This window comes from Eleginops maclovinus, chromosome 15 (assembly GCF_036324505.1).
Source record: "Eleginops maclovinus isolate JMC-PN-2008 ecotype Puerto Natales chromosome 15, JC_Emac_rtc_rv5, whole genome shotgun sequence".
Classification (NCBI taxonomy): domain Eukaryota; kingdom Metazoa; phylum Chordata; class Actinopteri; order Perciformes; family Eleginopidae; genus Eleginops; species Eleginops maclovinus.
In genome coordinates, this window is record NC_086363.1 from 20,505,094 (window position 1) to 20,523,943 (window position 18,850).

Genomic DNA, 18,850 nt, shown 5'->3' on the forward strand with positions numbered 1-18,850 from the left:
ATGGTGAACAGTATAGTCACCATCATAAGTAAACTGGCTGACTTCTCATACTTGGGTTCATATGTTCCTCCTGTGTAACCCAGCTGTATGATGTATAATAAATGAATATGTACTGTCTGTTTGTAAAGAAAACTCAAAGACAACCCTATGTAAGAAAAGTGTTGAATTTTATTTCATTGACAGTACTCCAACACTGGAACACAGAATATAACTTTCCCTGTGTTTTCCAAGAACCTTAAGACCACAAATGACTCCAACATAAGGCAAATATGCATGTCAAATGTTCCTGTTCAGATGAGGAAAGAAAAGTACAATCACCACAGCTGTATGCACAAAACATTTGCACACTCAGCAAAAGTAATACTGACCAGTCTCACACACCTACTGACAGTGCTGGGCCGCTTATTCTCAAAATAGGTTATTTTTAGTTTGTGAGAGCCATGTTAAAAGGACATTTGGGAAATTCTCTTGTTTGTTGACCTCCACAGAGCCTGATGAGGGATTAATTGCAGCATCACCGCTGTGTGTTCATCATAGGCTTGGGATGTTTAGCCCGCTTAGCACAAAGGCTAAAAGAACATGTATTGTATTCAAGTTAGCAGCTAGCCAAGAAGCCTGTTTGGCGCCATCAGAATCCTTTCAGAAAAATCCAAACTGGTTTTATTTACATGTTGTATGGTTTAGGAAATAGAAAATTAAATGGATGACCGACAACAGCAAGGTACAGTGACTGTACGCAGTAGGCCTGACGCTTTCAATGCAGAGAAGGGAAGTATGTATTTGGTATGTTTTGATTGGGTGACCAGGTGTACCGCGAATTGAGATGTCCAGCATTTGGTTCAGTCACTCAGAAAGTTGAAACTTGGCTTTTTTCCAATGGCTGTTAGAAAGCTAAAGAGGACTGTGACCATTAGCTGAGTCAGATGCCAATCAAGCAACAAAATATGCATTTAATTTCAATTGCACATGGAGGTGAATATGATTTGAAGCGAAACTACATGCGAAACTCACAAGAAAGGCCGGGCTCTTAAAGAAAAACCAAAAGAGGACTACCAAACAGAGAAGGTAACAGCAGTGGAAATAACAATCGTACACACTGTGCGGGGCGTTGTATTTATTATAAGGGTAGGATGGAAATTATATTCAAATATAAACTAGCTCCTTGCATCGCAGCAACACCCCCCTCATTGTCCCGCACAGAAACACTCTTCGACCCACATGTGACCTGCCGGCACCTGGTCCCCCTAGTTGGGATCGCTCTGAGACTAACATTCATAGTACATGAGCACAAGAGGAAATTAGTCACCCTGGCAGGACCCGTAGCAAACCAGCCTATTGTTGAACCTGTGGACCTTGCACACCTGAGTTCCTGTGTAGTTCTCAGTTACTATGAACCCAGTGATACACTTTATCCGCTGGACTGAGGCTAGTGGTCCAGCGCTAAGCTAGGCTAAACATTTCCCACAACACAGAGGCAAATGTGAAACCTTCAGTGACCCTTGGCAAACTTCCACATTTTTTTGTTCAATATTATAGCACAACTTATCTATGCTCACCGACACAGCCACCATTCAGACGTCAGTAAGTGTATGTGGTACTGCATATGAATGAAGCACAATGTTTTACACAATCACTCAAATAGCACATGTCACTGTTGCACCAAAAAGACTACAGAGAACATCTAGCATAGTCTTTATCATCCATTTGTATTATGATTATTATTTTTAAAAGTTTCCCAAAGTTGTGTTTTTGAAACAGCCAACACAGAGAGCAGCATTGTGCCAGTTATTCAGCAACAATGACCTGATATTAACACCTTCCACGAGACGCACACAGCAGACCATATACCTAATGTTGTGTTACCTAAATGCATACAGTGAAACTATTTTTTAAAAAGAACTTCACATTAACAGAAATACTGATACAATGACTCCTAGGATTTCTAGGGACACACACACAGTGACCATCGGGTATAGCTGAAGGTAACGCTCTTGAGGTAATCACTTCACGGATAAAGAGACGGTGAAATGTTCACTTTATTATGGAGAAGTTCATAGAATTCTGATTTTAAACAATCTACCATTGGAAATAATAATGGCCACACACATAAAACAATAAACACTACACCTCTATTACTACTGTATGCACACACACACACACACACACACACACACACACACACACACACACACACACACACACACACACACACACACACACACACACACACACACACACACACACACACACACACACACACTCACACACTTTATTTGTCATATTTCCACAAACACTAAACCACGAAACAACATTTAAATGTCGGCGTTATTACAGAGATACTGTGGCTTACATTCACATGGTTTCTCTGAATGGGGGGGGGGTTGCTTCCTGTGCTCCACAGATGGCGGGGGTCAGGTGGGGAACTGACATTCCTCTCCTGAGGCGAGGGGCAAGGGAGGACTTTTACTTTTTTTTTTTTTTTTACTTTTCCCTTTTTTCTTGGTTTACGACAGACTCTCGCACCTCTTCAGCAAAGAATCTGGGGGCCGGGGGTAGTAGCCCGTTGTGCAGGGCTTGTCAGGAGAAAACCTGGGGAACTTGTAATCCAGAGGGAGATCTAGAAGAGGAAAGTCAAACAGGAAAGTCAACTGCAGGTTATCCATGCAGACCACCTGCATTTGAATGCACCACTGCTGATATGTTACCTATGTTACTTAGTTCTTTAAAATGCTGCTCCTCATTTTTAGCCATGAATTTGAACTTATCTGTCTTTATTTTGATTCTATTATTACTAAATATACTAGCAATATAAGCAATATATACTTCCACCTTTAACACCATCTCCTGGATGCTATCTCACAACTGTTATGGTACTGGATGTATATGTCGTAAATTGTGTATGTCTACTTTTATCTTTAATATTTGTATGCATGCTTCTTAATTAATAATGCTATGGTTGGCTCTTTACTTGCTGTAACAATGTAAATCTCCCCTCTGTGGGGCGAATACATGTATTCTGATTAACGTGTGCTGTTATCTCTATATTTTTGAGTTAGCTTATTCTTTATTATTCCATGCCTTTTTTTACCTGCTATGCCAATTTCCCTGCTGTGGGATGAATAAAGGAATTCAGATTCTGATTCAGATAAAGAGGAATGATTTTTAAGTTCAGTGGAGAAGCAGCCTTTGATCCAAACAGAAGGGAGTGATCAGAGAACGTTGGATCTCTTGCCTCCAAAAAGACAACTCTGGCATTAAACATCCCAAATAACGATAAATAACCTCTGCAGATATTTCACATTCATGTAGTTCTCCAATCCAAAATAAAAATAAATGCAATGTGCCTTGTGATTTCTTACTCCACCCTATCCTTTAAGAGCACCATCACCAACACGTCCCGGCGCAGCACTGGCTTTTTTATTGTAAAAATGTGTTGTTCAGCTTCAACTGCTTTGTTCAGCTTCTTTTAATATATTTTTTTATATAAGTCACAGCTGCTGTGGGTAACACCAACACATGCACACACGAGCAGACGAACATGGAGTTGTTCTGAATTGTGTTAAAGTAATTTATTTCTTTAATCCTGAGTTGTGATGACTCATTCTAACCACGTTGCCTCTGTAGCTCTGCAGAACGGCTGACAGGGCATTAGGAAGTGAAACTGACATGAAACTGACACTTTTGCAACTGCATTGATTGCTTGAAGTTGATTTTACTTGCTCCTATTAAGTGTCCTTTTGTGGTTAACATGTCATGTGACTGGATTCAACAGGCAGTGATTTAATTCTGTGCTCTTTAACACATTTTCTGTCGTAGTTGTATTGGACTTTGTATCACTGTGAAGTTTATTATAATGATGACTTTTTAGGCTCACCTTTCTCCATCCAACATGTCTGTAATGTGTGTGGAGCCACATACCTGCTATGTGTTCTACACTGGGGATGGCCATGGTGCTGTATGTGTGAATGCAGTGGCAGCACCAGGTCAGTTTCTGGCTCTCCTCGTCCCCTCCTCCGCTGCGGTGTGAGTCCACGAAGTAGGAGCCCCACTGTTGGGACACGTCAGAGGGAGCCTTCATGCCCTGGGCCTGCAGAGACACACACACCTGACTGAGACTGTGCTCACATTCATTCGTGGACATGTGCAGACCTGATAAAAGGAGGAAGGAATTCCACCCTTAGCAATATAAACTTCAAACTGGCGTTAACCCAGGCAGCTTTCTGTGGTTTTTCTGACTACTGCATGAATCATTAGTTCTGAGTAGAGATGGACAAAGTACACATATCCTTCAGTCAAGCAGACACACTGAAAAAATTGAAACGTTGACTTTAATTAAATGCATTATGTCAACAGATTTCACATAACTGTATTAGGTTAGTTGAAAGCAATAATATTACGTTTAAATAAAAAATATTAGGTTCAACTTGATACTATTGCTTTCAACTTACACAATACAGTTATGTGAAATATGTAGACATAATACATTTAACTAAAATACACATTTCAGTGTTTTCATTACATTTACTCGTGTTTAAAAAAACTCTAGTAAAAGTATTTTTACTCAAGTAAACTCAACTAAAGAAGTATGGGCTTTAAAATGTACTTAAGTAAAAGTCATAACAACCAACTATTTCATAGAACATCTCCCTCATATATGGCCATGTGTGTTTAGGAAGGTTCTCAGTTGAGAAATCGTTAACTTCACCTAAATGTTTTATGTCCGATAACTGTAATAACTGTTTCTCCAGAAATGTGTTGAAGTTATACGTTTCATTAAAGCCAATATTTCTGTTTTTTCAGTCTTGCCTCTTCATCTTCCCTAACTATTAGCCAAATTACCCATGTGTCTTGCTGCCTTCTGCCTAATCTCTGTTGAAATAGCTTCGTAGGCTACGGGCACAGTTTGAAATAGGTGCGCAAAGACTCTAAATAATAGTGATCACTCCACCAAATGCAGATTAAAACTAAAGTAACAAGCCTGTTTTGAAAATGTAAGAAGTAGAAAGTACTGGTATTTTTGTTAAAAATGTAAGGAGTAAAAGTAATAAGTTGTCAGAAAAATAAATAGTGGAGTAAAGAACTGATACCAGAAAAATCAATTTAAGTACAGTGACAAAGTATTTGTACTTCACTGCTTCCCACCTCTGGTTCGGAGACATACTCTGCTCTGTTAGCCATGATCACATGATCACCTCAGTGCATTCTATACACAGAGAGATGAAGAGCAGGGATTAGTCAACAGGATGTGATGAGATACAAACCTCAAAAACCAAAGTCATAAATGTGTGCTTGCAGTTGATATCATCATGTACTGCTATATGATATTCAGAGATGATAAAAAAAACATCTGAAAGGTTTAGATCATGTTGTTATGGAGATTTGCACCAAATATTTCTAAATATAATATTTGAGAAGGAAGCACAAAACAGAAAATGGGGGAATTTCGTTCAGCAGAAAAAGCAGAACTAATTTAAAGAACTAAAACTTAAGAACATATCATAATATTGTAAACTGAAAAACTGAAATGTTGACTTTAGTAAATGTATTATGTTCAACACTTTCACATAACTGTGAAAGGTTAGTTGAAAGCAATAATGTTAAGTTGAACCTATTATTTTGTATTCAAACTTAATACTAGTTCTTTCAACTAACCTAATACAGTTATGTTAAATCTGTTGACATACATACGTACTATAATTAAAGTTTTTCAGTGTAGCTATAATTGTGGACAATGGATAAATAACTTTATCATTGTCTGCTCCAGGAGGACAGGCCAGTGACGTTATCTGGCCAAATTCCCTCGAAAAATCAAAAGACACAGAGAGGATTTCACAGTCAGGATGTCACAGTCACTGGTTCAAGGATTTGGAATGGCATGACCTATTTACTATCTAGAGAAACACACAGTGGACTTACTGTATGTGATGTCAGTCCATCAGACCGGATCATGGGCTTGTTTCCTCTTTCAGCCATAGATCCTTAACATGTCATAAAGGTCTTTGTCTAAAGGTGGTATTATGTTTAATCTTTGAGCAGCACAGGTCAAAATGATATACCCCATTCATACCAGGAGTAGAGACAGGAGAAGCACTCAGATCTTACTGTAAACTTGGGTAAAAGTAGAAGTACTCAGGTGTTGTACTTGAGTAAAGTAGAAGTACTCAGATCTTGTACTTGAGTAAAGTAGAAGTACCAGAGTGTAGGAATACTCTGTCACAGTAAAAGTCCTGCATTCTAAATGTTCCTCCAGTGAAAGTAGAAAGTACTCTCATCTAAATGTACTTAAAGTAGCGACAGTAAAAGTAGTCATTGTTTGATTGGTCATTTCAGAATAATATCTCTGATATGTTTTATAATGATTGATCATTAAAGTGTTCTCAGAGCTGGTAAAGGTGCAGCTAGTTTGAATGGCTTTGTATACTGCAGGGTAGCTGCTGATTTACTCCAGGTGAACTAAAGTCTGATTTAAGGGTTGAGTATATTTCACATCATTAATCAAAATCTGTAATAGTAATGCCGCTTTTCCATCAACTTGGAGCCGGAGCCGGAGTCGATAAAGATTTGTGTTTCCACCGCAGCGGCGCCGGCTTTAAGCGCCAAGAAAACCTGATCTTTCTTGCCCCACTCGGCTGCCCGGCAAGATCCAATACGAACCAATACATCACGCTTACTTCGGAGTGGGAGATTAACCTGAGCAATAACAGTTCATGGCGAGTACAGTGAATACAAGTTGTAACAAGCAGTATCTCTGAGCAAAGTGACTACAAAGCGACCACACACTTACAAAACACACACTTTATAAAGTCAGGCAACACTAACCAGGCTCAGTGTGATGCTGTTTATTTTTACCTTGCTTTAATCACCATCCGTTCACTGTTAGTGATCATTGGGATGAGCAGGCAGTTATTTCCCTGATGTTTTGTATTATTGCAGCTATTGAATGGAATCAATAGGTAGATACTTTATTGATCCCGAGGGAAATTCAAGGTCTCCAGTAGCTTATAGACACACAGCATAAAAAAGGATGATATAAAAACCCACATGAATGTAAATAGAAAAAGTATAGGCATAGGACTCTTGCAGTGGCAGGGCCTGACCCTGTGATTCAGTGTGCATTGTAAGGTGCTCAAGGAGAATGTGTGCCATGGTGTAGTGCAAGGGAGTATTACAGTGCAAGGCTAAAGCCGGTGTTCAAAGCCTCCATTGCCAAAGCTGCGGCGGGGAGCTGTGGTCTCAAGGTCTTAGGTGCCTCAAGGGGCGGTAACCCTCGAACCTCCTGGTGGACACCGGTGGTCAGGGAAGACGTCTGACTGAAGAAGGAGGCCTTTCGGGATATGTTATCCCTGGGTACTCCTGACGCAGTTGCAAGGTATCGACAGGCCCGAAGGGCAGCCGCCTCAGCGGTGGCCGAGGCAAAGCAGCGGGTGTGGGAGAAGTTCGGAGAAGCCATGGAGAAGGACTTTCGGTCGGCACCAAAGTTGTTCTGGAAAACCGTCCGACACCTCAGGAGGGGGAAGCAGGGAACCATCCAAGCTGTGTACAGTAAGGATGTTGACCTCAACTGATAAGGTGTTAGGGCGGTGGAAGGAACACTTTGAGGAACTCCTGAATCCGACAACTCCGCCCTCTATGTAAGAGGCGGAGCTGGAGTATGAAGGGGGATCAACTCCAATCTCACAGGGGGAAATCACTGATGTAGTTAAACAACTCCACAGTGCCAAAGCCCCGGGGGTGGATGAGATCCGCCCAGAAATGCTGAAGGCTCTGGGTGTTGAGGGACTGTCATGGTTGACACGTCTCATCAACATTGCGTGGAAGTTGGAAACAGTACCGAAGGAGTGGCAGACCGGGGTGGTGGTTCCTCTTTTTAAAAAGGGGGATCAGAGGGTGTGTGCCAATTACAGGCATCACATTACTCAGCCTGCCCGGGAAAGTTTACTCTAAGGTGCTGGAAAGGAGGGTCCGGCCGATTGTCGAACCTCAGATTGAGGAGGAACAATGCGGTTTTCGTCCTGGTCGTGGAACGACGGACCAGCTTTTCACTCGCAAGGATCCTGGAGGGGGCCTGGGAGTACGCTCATCCAGTCTACATGTGCTTTGTGGATTTGGAGAAGGCGTACGACCGGGTTCCCAGGGAGATACTGTGGGAGGTGCTGCGGGAGTATGGGGTGAGGGGGTCTCTACTCAGGGCCATCCAAACTCTTTACTCACAAAGCGAGAGCTGTGTCCGGGTCCTCGGTAGCAGGCCGGATCGATTTCCGGTGAGGGTTGGCCTCCGCCAGGGCTGCGCTTTGTCACCAATCGTGTTTGTGATATTCACGGACAGGATTTCGAGGCGTAGTCATGTTGAAAGGAGCCAGTTGAGGTGGTTCGGGCACCTAGTGAGGATGCCACCTGGGAGCCTCCTAGGGGGGTGTTCTAGGCACGTCCAGCTGGGAAGAGACCGAGGGGTAGACCTAGGACCAGGTGGAGGGATTATATCTCTTCGCTGGCCTAGGATCGCCTTGGAATCCCCCAGTCAGAGCTGGTTGATGTGGCCAGGGAAAGAGAAGTTTGGGGCTCTCTGCTGGAGCTGTTACCTCTGCGACCCTGACGCGGGAGAAGATAGATGGATGGACGGCTAAAGCCTAAAAACCAATATTAAATATGGACAATGGAAAACAAAATAAAATAATGTAAACAGTAGGTGAGACACAGAAATCAGCAGCAAATCTTAGAGTATTAAGTATTAAAGTTACAGCCAGTATTAAAGTATTAAGTTAAAAGTTAAAGGTTAGGACACAGTCCAGTACATGGGCTACACAGGTTTCCATCAGAAGTAAAATCATAACGAAAACTACGCCAGTAAAACATGCCTGTAGAAAACGGCTTATGCCACAATAGGATAGCAGAGTAGTGTGGTGACACATTGAGGGACATAATTCACAGTTGTGGGGGGGGAACTTGTTATAGTGTTTCCCAACAGGCCCGTTAGTGGGTGGGACCTAAGAGTTCTGGTTTCCCGTTGTGATTCATTCATTGCTGTGTAGTAGCAGGCTGTTAAGTGTGTTCGTTTGTGTGAGTTAAATGGAGAATAAAGTGTGGAGTTCCATATTAAACACACCACCTCCGACTCCCATTCATCGGCTCTACAGTAGTCAAGATAGTCAGAGTAGCCTCGCTTGCTATGCCAACATCACCTGTCTAATGCCAGAGACACTTTCATAACAGCGTTGCGATGCCAAACAGCGTCAGTTCAGACGTAGAAGAAAGTCATTCAATTATGGGGAGAGGGGTATGCATCAGCTGCTTGTGTGACAGTTAGACAGTGAATACATTTCAGCGAACACCGCCGTGAGTTAACCGGAGACTAATGCCGCGTTCCATTTACATCGGAGGTCGGAACTGGGAGTGACGTCACATCCGAGTTGACTGCATTCCAGTAAAACAAGTCTAAAAAGATGGATGCTCGCAGAAAGGCTGTTGTTGTATTTGCTCTTGCCGAATACCAAAAACTACAGAACAAATATGCAGTCCACTTGAAAAACTTTAAAAAGTCCACATAAATAGAAAACTACAGACCTAACACACTGTTTTGAAACATGTAAACCAATGTTTAAAGCCGAATCAGGTCAAAATATATATGTAATATTTTTTCCGGTATCATATAGCAAATTATTTGGAACATCCTTACAGTATTTTACACTAGGCTATTTTAAGTATTCCAACTAAGCAAGCCATGAACGTTCGCCTTGTTTACAGTTTTAGCAATTACCTCGGGTTATCCATTGTTAGCAATGCCGGTTGATAACAGCGCTCTGTGTCATATTTTGTGCATACAAATATCGTAGCAACATATCTTCAGATAGAAGATGAGCGGTACTTTATGTACAGGTGATTTAATGTGACACAAATAATACTGAAGAGCTAAAAATGTTATGTGATCAACGTGTTTACTTAGTGTTTACGTGCTGGGCAGCCATGTTGTGTGCGAATTGAAAGTTGATCTGGGGTATGGCGAGGTATCTCTGAGTTTCCGAGTAGGAAGTCCGACCTCAGGGGGCGTTCCAGTTGAAATTTCCGACTGGGAAGTCGGATACTCCCACTTCCCAGTTCAACTGGAACGCAGCATAAACACTAGTAAGCGGTTACGTCAAGACGCAAACGATGGCGCAATGACGCACCCCCACTTGAGCTGTACTCGGCCTCTGAGCGGTGGAAACACAAGGGTTGCTACAGGCTAGAACCAGAAAAGTGCCAGAAAAGCAAAAGATCGGATCTTAAACCGAATCCGGCTTGATGGAAAAGGGGCATTGTAGAGCCGATGAATGGGAGTCGGAGGCGGTGTGTTTAATATGGAATTCCACAGGTCAATATCCATTTATTCCACACACACACACACACACACACACACACACACACACACACACACACACACACACACACACACACACACACACACACACACACACACACACACACACACACACACACACACAACTTAATAGTCTGCTACCACGCAGCAATGAATGAATTGAAACTGCACCGGAACTCTTCAGTCCCAGCCCCTAACGGGTCCGTGGGGAAACACTCTAACACCTTCCCCACCCACAACAATACAATGGTGAATTATGTCCCTCACTGTGTCACCACACAAGTCACCCCAGAATTCACCCATACACAAAGTCTGTGCGGTGGGGAGGAACGACAGGCCGACCACCACGACTCCGGAGAACGGGAGCCGGGGAATCGACCTCTGCTCAAAGTTGCTGACAGGGGTCAAGGCCGTTGGGCGACCCCGCCACGGAGGCCGAGCCAGCACCACAGGCTGGTCCAAGTCCAGGTGAGCAGCCTTCACCCGGTCCACCGAGACGTGCTCAGCCCTGCCACCCAGGTCCCCCACCAACTGCTTGCCCCCGCGTTCCAAGACCCGGAAAGGCCCATCGTAAAGGGGTGGCAGTGGGCCTCTGTGAGCGTTGTGTCGGATGAACACGCGTTCTGCAGAACGAAGCTCCACGGGAACCCGGGACACCGGAGTGCCCAGCTGAGCAGTGGAGATCGGAGCAAAGGCCTTAGCGGGGTCCTGCAGTAAGGCGCGCTGGGCAGTAGCTGACCAGGAGGCCGTTGCGTTGGGGAAGAAATCCCCCGGAACCCGCAGCGGCTGACCGTAGACCATTTCAGCCATGGAGCACTGCAGATCCTCCTTAAGCCCCATCCTAAGGCGCAGCATAAACCAAGGCAGCTTGTCAACCCAATTACCGTCCAGTAAGCTGGCCTTGAAGGCCGCCTTCATGTAGCGATGGAAATGCTCGCAGTTGGCCTGAGGGTGACAAGCAGTTGTCCGGTGGAGTTTAACCCCCAAACCCTCAGCAACGGCGCTCCAGAGCTCGGAAATGAACTGCGAACCACGGTCTGAGGAAATGTCCGATGGGGTGCCAAAACAACACACCCATGTCGCAATGAAGGCCAGGGCTACTTCCGCCATCAGCTGCCGCCATCGACGCGAGTGGGTTCGCCTCAGGCCAGCGGGTCGTCCTGTCCACCATAGTTAGGAGGTAGGTGAAACCTTGAGATGAGGGTAATGGGCCAACCAGGCACGAGGAATCGCTCCGGGGGGGCTTTGCGTGTTGGTGCACTTTGGCATGCTGGCAAGCCACACATGCCAGCTCATGACCTCAGGTCCTTTTTGAGCCCCCACCAGACGAATTTCGCGGCCACCAACTGCACTGACGGCTTTCCGCCAGGGTGCGACAGGTTGTGAACCGCCTCGAACACGGAGAGCCTCCAGCTGGAGGGGACGACTGTCGCGGCTGGTCCGTGGAGATGTCACACAGGAGAGTAACGCCCGAGTCGCTGAAAACCACCTCCTCCAGATGCAGTCAGCCCCCCTCAGGGCCTGGACGCTGGGGTCGGTGACCTGGTCCGCCACCATGTGGGTGTAGTCGAGGCCCAACTGGATGGCCCCGATGACGACCCTCGAGAGGCAGTCTGCGACCAGCTTGGACTTGCCAGCCACATGCTGGATGTCCGTAGTGAAGTCCGAGATGTAGGAGAGCTGGCGTTGTTGGCGAGCCGACCAAGGCTCCGCCACCTTGGACATGGCGAACCTGAGCGGCTTGTGGTCCACGAACGCCGTAAATTCATGGCCCTCCAGCAAAAACCCGAAGTGCCGCACAGCCAACCAGAATCCAAAAACCTCCCGGTCAAAAGCGCTGTATCTGCGCTCTCTGGATGTCAGCTGGCGGCTGAAAAAGGTGAGTGGTTGCCTGGCACCCTCCACCCACTGCGCATGCACTGCACCAACGGCGTAGTCCGACGCATCAGTGGTAATGGAAATTGGGGCAGTGGATGACGGATGTGCCATCTTGACCTCCTTGAAGGCAACCTCAGGTTCCGCCGTCCAGCTGATCTCTGGGTTGGGGCCTTACCCTTCAATGCTTCGTACAGTGGCCGCATAATGAGGGCAGTCCGGGCGATGAAACGGTGGTAAAAGGTCACCATACCAAGGAACTCTCGGAGTGACCGGGCCGTGTGCGAGCGAAGAAAAGCTGAGACAGCCTCAACCTTTGCCGGCAGGGGAGCCGCGCCGGCCTTGGTGACGCGGTTGCCCAAGGAAGTCAATTTTGGACATCCCAAACAGACACTTTGCAGGGTTGATTATCAACCCATGTTGGCTGAGCCTTGTCTAAAGGATTCGGAGGTGGGACAGGTGCTCTTCTGCTGAAGTGCTGGCATCCAGTATGTCACCCAGGTAAACAAACACAAATGGCAAGTCCCGCAGCACCGAATCAATCAGGCGCTGGAATGATTGAGCAGCGTTCTTGAGCCCGAACGGCATCGCAGGAACTCAAACAACCCAAACGGCGTTATCACCGCTGTTTTGCGAATGTCCAGAGGATGTATGGGCACCTGGTGGTAACCACGTACCAGGTCCACCTTAGCAAACACGAGCTTACCTGCCAGGTGCGCCGAAAAGTCCTGAATGTGCGGAACCGTGTAGCGGTTGGGTAGCGTTGCGTCTTTGAGGCGGCGGTAGTCCCCACATGGGCGACAACCACCATTTGGCTTGGGGACCATGTGCAGAGGGGACGCCCAAGGACTGTCAGACCGGCGGGTGATACCCAGATGTTCCATGGTCGAAAACTCTGCCTTCGCTACTGCGAGTTTGGAAGGGTTCAACCCCCGGGCCCTGGTGTAGACTGGGGGTCCTTCAGTGGTGATCAGTGTAGAGCCGATGAATGGGATTCGGAGGCGGTGTGTTTAATATGGAATTCCACAGGTCAATATCCATTTATTCCACACACACACAACACAACTTAACAGTCTGCTATCACGCAGCAATGAATGAATTGAAACCGCACCGGAAGTCTTCAGTCCCAGCCCCTAACGGGTCCGTGGTGAAACACTCTAACAGGTTCCCCACCCACAACAATACAACAGTGAATTATGTCCCTCAATGTGTCACCACACCGTAAAGGTATTTAATAAATGTAGTGGAGTAGAAAGTACACCATTTATCTCTGAAAAGTAGTGGAGTAGAAGTACAAAGTAGCATTAAATGAAAATACTCAAGTAAAGTACAAGTATCTCAAAACTGTACTTAACTACAGTACTTAAGTAAATGTTCATAGTCACTTCCCACTTCTGCCAAGGAGGGTTGTACCATTTAAGCTCTGCGCGCTTGGTTGGACAATTAAAAAAAAGGCTCAAATCGAAGCGGCACCACCAAAGATACCATATTTTTGATTTTACACATTTTTCTTCCTTGTCAAAACCTGGCGTCTGCATTACCCACAATGCAACACGTCCACAGACAGTTGGAGAACGAGTGTTATTGGTGGTGTGGCTTCCAGCAGAGACGGGCAGTGGTCACTTCTAAAGGGAAACAGCTGCTTCACTGAACTCACCTCAAACTTTCCCTTTTTCTCCATTGGCTCCACTTGGGCCTCATTACATTTTGCTGCGTCACTCTTCGGGACGCCCTCCCCCTCCATTTCCTCCACGATCATCACTGTCTCCCACTTCCCAAAGCTGCTGGCAGGGAACATGTCCGACCTCATGCTATCTCCAAAATACACGACCTGCAGAGGGAGAAGCAGAGGGGACAGAGGACAGACTGTTTTCAGCTGCACAATAGTTTAAGTGCACTGGTAAAGATGAATTCTCTTAGCAGTAGTCAGCTGGCATATGTCTTACGACCCCCCCAGTGTAAACAAGACCAGACATGATGAGTCTGCAAAAGTCATCACGACTTCTTTGACCATCCTCTCTCCTTTGTCCTCCTCTCATGGAAAAGAAAAGAAAGCTGAGACACATTCCAGAGCTGAGTGCAGGCGCACGCCGCTCAAAGCCTACAGTCCCATTTCAACAAGCGTTTCACTTTATCCCCTTATAACAGGAGAGGCCATGGAGAGAGGAGAGGACAACTCTGGAGATTAAAAGGACAAGACCCAGAAGGACGCTGATGTTAGAGAAGAATGAGGCTACAAAGTAAAAGGCCAGTTCACTGGACTACTGAAGAACTAAGACATTATTTAGTGATAACTAAATGAGCACTATAATAATTGCTGGCATTATTACGACATTTGGCTCTAATTAAATGTTACATTTCAACAAATTTCACATAACGGTTTTAAGTTAGTTGAAAGCAATTATATTACCTTTAAATAAATAATATTAGGTTCAACTAATATTATTGCTTCCAACTAACCTGATACAGTTATGTAAGATTCCTTTACATAATACATGTAATTAGAGTCAACGTTTCAGTTTTTTTCAGTGACTGATTTACGAGGGAAAAAGCAGAGTCACACACAGTGCTCTTGAGTGTCATTCTGTAGGTCGGCAGATGATTGATGAGCGCGGTAGATTGTTTGATTACTGAGTTTGCACTAATTTCATCAGTATTACATTACATTTTGAATAATATGACTACTGATAAAAAGTGTAAAGTAATAGTTAGTAATCGAAGCAGGTTAATGTGTAGAGTCCTCACAACGGTGATGCAACTCTGACGTTCACTGACCCCCTCAAAGACTCAGTGACTCCACCATTAGACTGAGATCATACCAAACATAAATTATTCAATAATTTCATAGTAGTTATTTGTAGATATACTTTATTAGAATATTTCGGACTTGTGGGCTAGAAAGCATCTGTAGGGCTGAGGGGAAACGGAGTGACTCACATTACATGTCCCAATTTAAGCTTGTTACGTTAAACAATATACTGTGGTACTTCATGTTACATACTCAATTTGAACATTGCATGTTTAAAAGCACACCTCATTTTAAAATATGGCATCTATGCATCTCATGTTCAGGTTTTAGCTCCAGGCCCGGCCAAAGCCAAGACCACATGAAAATGAAGTCTGAAAATGTAAACCTGGCAATGTGTGGAGAATGGAGAGGATACGCCTGCTCTTTCTCAGAACCCAGAACCAGAAGGTAAATGTCCTGACCAATAAACGATTCCTGATTGAGAGAAATAGAAACTCTGCATCATGTAAACCCTTTCCGTCCATCACAAATTGTGTGTGTGTGTGTGTGTGTGTGTGTGTGTGTGTGTGTGTGTGTGTGTGTGTGTGTGTGTGTGTGTGTGTGTGTGTGTGTGTGTGTGTGTGTGTGTGTGTGTGATCAAACTGAATCCAGCCTCTCTACATGAGTCAGAAGGCCATAAAGAGGATGTAAGACATTCCAGGAGTTGCGTCTCCCCCTCCCCCTCACAGATCTGGGTCTCAGGCCCTCCCTCGTGTAAACACCCATACAGGCTAATCGCTGCTGCTGTGGGCCGGGCCTTCTGAGACCTTCCCAGAAGTAGGTACCCGCTTGTACCCCAGAAAGCTGCAGGGATAAATATTTACAGAGGCACAGAGGCAACACACTACAGAGGAGGATCATCATCGTGTATGGACACACTAACACCAGCCTCAGGCAGTCTGGACTCTGAGGGGATCAGACGATCTTTTTCCAAACACGTCCACACAATATGTCTCTGTTCACTGGTTGTCAATGCAGCCACAGCTTTCATCCTGACCCAGGAGCAGTGCCTCCACAGAGCCGCTCATACTGTCCTGTTGTCCTGAGCAGCATCTGCCCCCCCCCCCGCCCATGAGGAGTTATTTTTAATGTGTGATCGCCCACCATAAAGTACTATTTAATTTGTTGGCTCTAAATTATTGATAAGTCACAATGGCTATGGTGGCAAGGCTAACATGATCCATGTTATACGGGAATATGATGCCAACATTGAAACTGAGAAATATACTACATACAGCTCCGGAAATTTTTTTTCCAATTTGTTCTTAAATCTTTATCTCTACATGTATGGCAGCCATTACAGTGTCTGTTGAATTGCAACACAGAGAAATGTTGTCAGTAGTTTATAGAATACAATAAAAAAAAATTTTGGTCTCTTGATTTTTTCCGGAACTGTATTTCTTCCCGTGGCTCAGGGGCTGATGGACGTCGTGGTGGAGACAAAGTTCATTGAGCTTCTTTGTCCATAGTGTGTTTTACAGTAATTTCCTCCTGCTATCAGAAACACCTCACTGCAGCTTTAGGATGAGTGCAGGGTGGGCCTGTGGCCCCCCCGTCTCTTATCAGTTCATCACTCAGAGAGCAGTTCAAGCTGAAGCCGGGCCCAGGAAAACAGAGCACAGGGGCCTTAATGAGCCCATTGTGCTGCCCACTGTGTGGGGCCTGGAGCGCAAGCAGAGGGGGGCCACCCATACAGAAGCTCAAACCCCCATTTTATCATTCAGTCTGATATATTCAGATTGTTTCAACAGAGAGGTTATCACACAAGTCAATGCAGATGAAAGCAAACAGATCCCCCGTATTTTTAAGATAATTGCCCAAAGATAAATTGTATTTTATCAGGATTAAAGTACCCGGTTTACAAAGGAGAAAAATAAATGAGTCATTGTTTTAGCAAGTCAGATTGAGCACCACCCGACATTTAGAGGATAACTAAAGTATCTTGACTTCAAAAATGTAAGCCAATTAAACGTTTCTTTAAAACAGCTGTGACCCTGACCGATAATCATAAAACTTTACACTGTTCATTTGATTATTAACAGTTACAGTGACCGTGAAAGGAATGAGAACAGATCAACTGAATTATTTACATAACATAAGCATGTCAGTTAACAGCACTAGCATGGGAATTTACTTCTATAACTAAATGTCAAATATCATCAGCTGTAAGTCCCCGTTGCTAAGCAGATGTACACTGTACATTAGATTCCAATTGTGATACCGCGGCATCCCGCAAATACCAGTTTACCATTTCAACCCCAACTTGGGACAGTGACACTAATTATTATGAGATATTTAACCTGTTAAACTAGGCCTCCCCAGTGCTTTAATTAAATGTATTATGTCAAGAGTTTTCACGTGTGTTAGGTTGGTTATAAGCAATAATATTAAGATAAAATAATAAATATTAGGTACAACTTAAATGTATTGCCCTAACCCTAACCCTAACCCTAACCCTAACCTAATCTTCACAGTTATGTTACATCTGTTGACCTAATACATTTAATTAAAGGGTCAGGATTTGTCAGACACAAACATGTCAGACTGATCCTCACTGCCCGTGTTCAGGCCTGACTCTGTAATGGCATCCCATCGGCTCCACCATCAGTGTCAGCGCTGTGCTCGGGGGGATTGTAATCTTCCCTGAAAGCCTCCTTTCACCTGCAGTCAGTCCAACAGGTGAAAGTGGAGAGAGCTGAACACAGAGCCTCAGGTCACCCCGGGCGCTGTTAAAGCAGCTATAAGTGCAGGTTGACACTAAATTCCTCAAGAGCTTTCTCCACGTGGCCGGGGAACAGAGGGGGCATTGAGCAGAGGGCCGGGGTGTGTGTGTGTGTGTGTGTGTGTGTGTGTGTGTGTGTGTGTGTGTGTGTGTGTGTGTGTGTGTGTGTGTGGGTGGGGGGTGGGGGGTGATGACGAGTGCTGCCAAAGGTGAACTTAGGCTCCTCTGAGAGATCTGCACCATCCTTCCTTCTTTTATTATTCAAATATACTGTATTAGGTTAGTTGAATCTTTTTAAGTTTAAATACATTTTATTTTGGGTAAAACTCAATATTATTACTTTCAACTAACCTAATAAAGTTGTGTGAAATGTGTTGACATAATACATTTAATTGTCCTCCAGGACACCCTGTCCGCACTGTGCTCCTTCAGTGACAGGCTGCTGCACCCGCGGTGTCTCAGAGAGATACCGCAGGTCCTTCCTTCCTGCAGCAGTCAGACTCTATAACCAGCATGGCCCCGGTAGACCCCCCATACAACAAAAAACAAAAGAAATGACTAGTTGTGCCATATTTTAAATACATATTTTCTTTTGTAAAGCTGCCTTTTATGGAAGAGGATTAGAACCACATGAAACACATTTTTTGGGGGATGTGAAAAAAATTTAAATAAAGTTGAGTTCTGAGAAAAAAATCAGAATTCTGACTTTAAAGTTCTGACTTTAAAGTTCTGACTTTAATCTCAGAACCAAAAAAAATGTTTCCATGTGGCTGTAATCCTCTTCCGTAGTCTTTGGTTCTGTTGCTGCTGTAGCAAATTTCAATTTCCCCTCTGTGGGATGAATAAAGGGATTCTGATTCTGAAGGCAACGTTTCAGTTTTTTCACTGTATATTGCATTCCTCTGAAATGTCAGCTATCAGTACCTGCTACTGAAACAGACATGAGCCTCTTCTGCTTAGAGAGTGAGTACACATGGAGAGTTCAGATGCATCATTTCAGGAAATTACAAATTCATCAGAGAATAAATGTTGGCTCACCCATCTGAGTCATATCCTTTGCTCCTGCTCCGACTATAATTGCTTTTGGGAAGTTAAATGGAAAGAAATGATC

At 44.6% G+C, this 18,850-nt stretch overlaps 1 protein-coding gene across 1 annotated transcript in view; it reads right to left on the reverse strand.

Moving 5' to 3' along the window:
• Positions 1–148: 148 nt before the first annotated feature.
• Positions 149–18,850, reverse strand: part of nt5dc1 (5'-nucleotidase domain containing 1) — a 74,625-nt gene continuing 55,923 nt past the window's right edge. The window contains exons 10-12 of the mRNA XM_063902254.1: positions 13,887–14,060; positions 3,919–4,087; positions 149–2,617 (exon numbers count right to left, since the gene is read on the reverse strand). Of these exons, the coding sequence (XP_063758324.1) occupies positions 2,505–2,617; positions 3,919–4,087; positions 13,887–14,060 (456 nt within the window). The 3' untranslated portion in view covers positions 149–2,504. The remainder of the gene's footprint in view (positions 2,618–3,918; positions 4,088–13,886; positions 14,061–18,850) is intronic.